The 6,456-nt window shown below is 35.2% G+C and overlaps 1 protein-coding gene across 4 annotated transcripts in view; it reads left to right on the forward strand.

Annotated features, from left to right (window-relative positions):
• LOC123562001 (transient receptor potential cation channel subfamily M member 2-like) overlaps window positions 1–5,620 on the forward strand; it is a 98,817-nt gene extending 93,197 nt beyond the window's left edge. For all 4 annotated transcript variants that reach the window (XM_053531197.1, XM_053531203.1, XM_053531209.1 and 1 more), the window contains one exon: window positions 129–5,620. In XM_053531197.1, the coding sequence (XP_053387172.1) occupies window positions 129–306 (178 nt within the window). In that variant the 3' untranslated portion in view covers window positions 307–5,620. The remainder of the gene's footprint in view (window positions 1–128) is intronic.
• Window positions 5,621–6,456: the final 836 nt, after the last annotated feature.

Raw genomic sequence — 6,456 nt, forward strand, 5'->3', positions numbered from 1 at the left:
GTCAAAGTTGGAAAATTACTAATTTTTGTCATCTGGAGCTCATACATGAAAGTACAAGTGCCTTTTGGCTTTATTTGTAATAACCATATTTGTAATATTCCATTATTTAGTGACAACTTGTATTTTAGGAAATCTTCCAACTTACATGCTACTGTTGAGATGATGCAGGCACATATGAATGATCTTAGTGACCAGGTGGCTCAGGCAAACTTGCAGACGGAGAAAATGATGTCCATGATGCAGCAGATACTGTCGCAGCGAACACCGCGTCATGGGACGCTTGAAATCAGCGAAGTTAATCAGTAATAGACTTTTTGAGGAAGTCCTGTTATAATAAAAAAGTATTTATGTATGATTTGATATTATGACATGGTTGTGTTAAATACAGTGTTGATGAAAAGAGTCTTTCAGTATCTACACTAACTCTGATACAGGTTGTGAAAAATCAACCAGCATTTAATAGTTTATGATTGAGAAAGACATGTATGCAAGTAAATTATTGGTAATAAGCTACTGTATACCTCCCAATATTTGCCCCTGGGGTATTGCTTTATGCAAAGGGAGGGTGTTTATTTAGGAGCCCAGTTGGTATAAAGTTTGGTTGAGTGTTTATTAGGGGATGTATGGTATTAGTGAAATGTAGGGTGAAGGTGCTATATGTTAGCCTTTCAGTTTTTGAATTGATGAATATATATACCGGTACATATGTAAAATTGTGTATATTTTTAGACTATGCTGTGTGAATTAATTTGATTATTTAATGAATTTTTTACTCATTGAAGATATATTATGATAAAAACAGCAAGTATTCTCAGTTCAAAATATTTTACACGTATTTCTTTAAATAGTCTTATATGTAGTATTGATTTCAGCAGTTGTATTATATGATGAAAGTGCCAATTATTTTTATTTAACCTGCAATGTTGTTTGTGATACAACCTGTAGATTGATATAAAGATACTTTTTTTCGCCTTGGCAAAGAAAAGTGGTAAACTACATTGATGTAAAGAGGTAGTTACCAACTTTTTGCACTGAGGTGACAACATGTGTGTCTTGTATTATGTTATATACTTTTTATGTCATTCTTTGTATATCTAACAAAATTTAATGTCACCCCAGAACATTGCTTCTTTTAAGTTCTGGGCCCGTATTCACAACTGATCTTTCACTATTTTTTTTGTGTTTGTGAGTCATAACACATACCAAGAAAAGAATAGTCTTTTTATAAAACTATAAAATGTCATCAATTTTTAGCTCGACTTTTCATAGAATAGTACAGCTATTGGACTCGCCCATGCGTCGGCGTCCCGATTTGGTTAAGTTTTTGTATGTAAGCTGGTATCTCAGCAACCACTTGTGGGAATGGATTGAAACTTCACACACTTATTCACTGTGATAAACTGACTTACATTGCACAGGTTCCATAACTCTATTTTGCTTTTTTACAAAATAATGCCCCTTTTTTGGCTTAGAAATTTTTGGTTAAGGTTTTGTATGTAAGCTGGTATCTCAGTAACCACTTGTGGGAATGGATTGAAACTTCACACACTTATTTACTGTAATAAACCGACTTACATTGCACAGGTTCCATAACTCTATTTTGCTTTTTTACAAAATTATGCCCCTTTTACGACTTAGAATTTTTTGGTTAAGGTTTTGTATGTAAGCTGGTATCTCAGTACTCACTAATTGGAATGGATTGAAACTTCACACACTTGTTCACTGTCATGATCTGACATGCACAAAGCAGGTCCCATAACTTTATTTTGCTTTTTTACAAAATTATGCCCCTTTTTCAACATAGAAATTTTTGGTTAAGTTTTTGTATGTAAGCTGGTATCTCAGTATCCACTAATGGGAAAGGATTGAAACTTCACACACTTGTTCACTGTCATGATATGACATGCAGTGCAAAGGGTCAATAACTCAACTTTGCATTTTACAAAATAATGCCCCTATTTAAACTTAGGAGTTTTGGGTTAAATTCTTATATGTAAGCTGGTATATCAGTACCCACTAATGGGAATGGAATGAAACTTCACACACTTGTCCACTGTCATGAGCTGATAAGCACTATGCAGGTTCCATAACCCTATTTTGCTTTTTAGCTCACCTGTCACAAAGTGACAAGGTGAGCTTTTGTGATCGCGCGGTGTCCGTTGTCCGTCGTCCGTCCGTGCGTGCGTGCGTCCGTCCGTAAACTTTTGCTTGTGACCACTCTAGAGGTCACATTTTTCATGGGATCTTTATGAAAGTTGGTCAGAATGTTCATCTTGATGATATCTAGGTCAAGTTCGAAACTGGGTCACGTGCCTTCAAAAACTAGGTCAGTAGGTCTAAAAATAGAAAAACCTTGTGACCTCTCTAGAGGTCATATATTTCACAAGATCTTCATGAAAATTGGTCAGAATGTTCACCTTGATGATATCTAGGTCAAGTTCGAAACTGGGTCACGTGCCTTTAAAAACTAGGTCAGTAGGTCTAAAAATAGAAAGACCTTGTGACCTCTCTAGAGGCCATATATTTCACAAGATCTTCATGAAAATTGGTCAGAACGTTCACCTTGATGATATCTAGGTCAAGTTTGAAACTGGGTCACGTGCCCTCAAAAACTAGGTCAGTAGGTCAAATAAAAGAAAAACCTTGTGACCTCTCTAAAGGCCTTATTTTTCATGGGATCTGTATGAAAGTTGGTTTGAATGTTCGTCTTGATGATATCTAGGTCAAGTTCGGAACTGGGTCACGTGCGGTCAAAAACTAGGTCAGTAGGTTTAAAAATAGAAAAACCTTGTGACCTCTCTAGAGGCCATATATTTCATGAGATCTTCATGAAAATTGGTCAGAATGTTCACCTTGATGATATCTAGGTCAAGTTCCAAAGTGGGTCACGTGCCATCAAAAACTAGGTCAGTAGGTCAAATAATAGAAAAACCTTGTGACCTCTCTAGAGGCCATATTTTTTATGGGATCTGTATGAAAGTTGGTCTGAATGTTCATCTTGATGATATCTAGGTCAAGTTCGAAAGTGGGTCACGTGCCTTCAAAAACTAGGTCAGTAGGTCAAATAATATAAAAACCTTGTGACCTCTCTAAAGGCCATATTTTTCATGGGATCTGTATGAAAATTGGTCTGAATGTTCATCTTGATGATATCTAGGTCAAGTTCGAAACAGGGTCATGTGCGGTCAAAAACTAGGTCAGTAGGTCTAAAAATAGAAAAACCTTGTGACCTCTTTAGAGGCCATACTTGTGAATGGATCTGCATAAAAATTGGTCAGAATGTTCACCTTGATGATATCTAGGTCAGATTTGAAACTGGGTCACGTGCCTTAAAAAACTAGGTCAGTAGGTCAAATAATAAAAAAACCTTGTGACCTCTCTAGAGGCCATACTTTTTATGGGATCTGTATGAAAGTTGGTCTGAATGTTCATCTTGATGATATCTAGGTCAAGTCCGAAACTGGGTCAACTGCCTTCAAAAACTAGGTCAGTAGGTCTAAAATTATTAAAATCTTTTGACTTCTCTAGAGACCATATTTTTCAATGGATCTTCATGAAAATTGATCTGAATGTTCACCTTGATGATATCTAGGTCAGTTTCGAAACTGGGTCACGTGCGGTCAAAAACTAGGCCAGTAGGTATAAAAATAGAAAAACCTTGTGACCTCTCTAGAGGCCATATTTTTCATGAGATCTTCATGAAAATTAGTGAGAATGTTCACCTTGATGATATCTAGGTAAAGTTCAAAACAGGGTCACGTACCTTCGAAAACTAGGTCAATAGGTCAAATAATAGAAAAACCTTGTGACCTCTCTAAAGACCATATTTTTCAATGGATCTTCATGAGAATTGGTTAGAATTTTTATCTTGAAAATATCTAGGTTAAGTTCAAAACTGAGTCACATGAGCTCGAAAACAAGGTCACTATGTCAAATAATAGAAAAAACAACGTCATACTCAAAACTGGGTCATGTGGGAAAAGGTGAGCGATTCAGGACCATCATGGTCCTCTTGTTTTAAATTATGCCCCTTTTTCGCCTTTCGTATTCATTCAATCAACAAGGCTGTTGAATAGTCGAGCGTTGCTGTCCTCTGACAGCTCTTGTTTCATATCTAATTGCCATGCATACTTTTCTACCCTGATAGTTATTCTATCAAAAGATATATTTTGATAGCCAGAATACTCCGAAATAATTTTATTTTATTAGCATAAAATTTCTTGGTTTTCTTTGAAACAGTTATTTTGTAGGGGCTTAAACTCTTGCAGTTCATACTTAAACTTCACAGTAAAATAGACAGGAGTTTCCTTTGCATGTTGGGATTAAATGAACTGACACAACAACAAAATACTCAAATTAGTCCCCTATAGATGTTAATGATTTCATTGTAGACCTTTCCGTTTATCTGTAAAATTCAGCGTTTTTTAACAGTTAACAAGATGGTCCTCCTTACTACGTTGACTGGATGTATATCTGTAAAAATGATGTTCATACTATAATATTGTAAATTATTTCTCTGTAACATTTTTTACTTTTTCTTACTTATTATTTCAATAGCACTTTTTACTCACAGCTGTGATATTGTCTTTTATATGAAAGTCCGTCCACTGTGTATTGATACCAAGGTTTTACATTATTGATTTCTCTTACTGAACAAGTAGGTTTGTTACATGTTCATAGATATATATATATATATATTTTATATGTTCCATATGTATATTAAGCACATTATAAATATTTTATATGTTATATAAGTATATTAAACACCTGTTGTTGTAGTTTTAAGTAAATTTTAAGGAGGAATTTTATCAAACGCTCATAACTAGACAAGTGTCTTTATTGATAAGCTTTACTTATCATCTTTAAATTGTTTTATTTATCCAGGTCATGTTTTCACAATGAATATAGAACCAATGATGTTTATACATAGAACATGATGATGTTTATAAATTAAACATTCCAGTACTGTGATACAGAAATGTTTCTACTTGTGATTAAGGACTTTTAGTTTGTAATTATTACATAGTTAAAGATAAACAGTCTAAAAGTTTATAAAATGGATGCAATATTGCTTTTAAAAAATGTGTGAAAGGTCTTAATTTTAACTCCTTGTTTAGACTTAAACTAGATTGAGTAGTCTACCTCAGTGTATTTCTATTTTAGTTCTAATTTTGTTTTATTACACAGTTTTTGTATGTTTGTATGGTGTTTTTATTTATTTGGTATGGTAGTTATATTGTGATCTGTAGTGAAACACTACTTGCTGGAGTATCAGTGGATCAAGTACCAAGGCGCACTCAAGCATCAGTGGCTCAAGAACCAGGGTGCGCACGTGCATCAATGACTCAAGAACCAGGGTGTGCACGTGCATCAATGGCTCAAGTACTTGTGACCTTGACTTTGAAGAGAGCCATCTAAAACGGTTGCTCTGCATGCCGTCTCAATGTGGTGAACATTTGTGTCAAGTTTCTTCGAAATCCTTCAAGGAGTTCAAAAGTTACAGAGCAAACATGACATTGCTAACAGAAAGACAGAGACAGACGGAACATTGGCGTCATAACATAACATCACTTTGGGCGTATAAAAATGAGTTTTGCTAAATGATTGAAGATAGAAATGAGATATTATGATAAAACTTTTATATGTAGTTTACAAGATTAAGGTTTCCCACTGGGGGGGGGGGGGGGGGGGGGGGGGCGGCGACATCAGTTTGCAGTTAAAAGCTCATGTTTACTGCATATACATTGATTTGTAGATGTTGAGACATATCTCTGTACAATTTTGTGTATAATATTAATTTATGTATTTAATTGTTTTATAGACAACATTAAAAGAATAGTAAAATAGAAATAAATAATGTTCAGAATTAGCTTGTTTATATTGAATTCCAGACAGGCATTATGCCAAGAAGAGCGATTGTCATACAGCCATTAATATAGGTTTGTTTGTTGTTGCCAAGAAATGTGTAGTATTTACAGCAATACAACATTGACTTACATTTAGAGTGATGTTTCATACCCACACCAGCTAGAGGTAAGGTGATTAAGTGATAGGTCTGTGAGCTTAAACACCTAGCCCCCAGAAATAAATCTTATTTATTTTACCAACACTTTTCAGTTTCACGTTCAACAGGGGCCATAAGTTTTGTACTAATATTTTATGAATTATGCCCCCTTTTTACTTAGAATTTAAGTTTAATTTTGATGCTTTTTCACCAGATTTCTGTTATTACTGCCACTAAATGGATTCTTCCACATTGGAGTCATTAAACACTCTAGCGGCAGCTCCAGCTTCCTCATATGTGCACAATTTCACTATCCTGCAACGAAATAGTCTATATATATGCTGTCTCGTGTGACGGCTCTTGTTTTTAGCTCACCTGTCACAAAGTGACGAGGTGAGCTTTTGTGATCGCGTGGCGTCCGTCGTCCGTCCGTCCGTGCGTGCGTAAACTTA

The sequence above is a fragment of the Mercenaria mercenaria genome, chromosome 2, assembly GCF_021730395.1.
Source record: "Mercenaria mercenaria strain notata chromosome 2, MADL_Memer_1, whole genome shotgun sequence".
Classification (NCBI taxonomy): domain Eukaryota; kingdom Metazoa; phylum Mollusca; class Bivalvia; order Venerida; family Veneridae; genus Mercenaria; species Mercenaria mercenaria.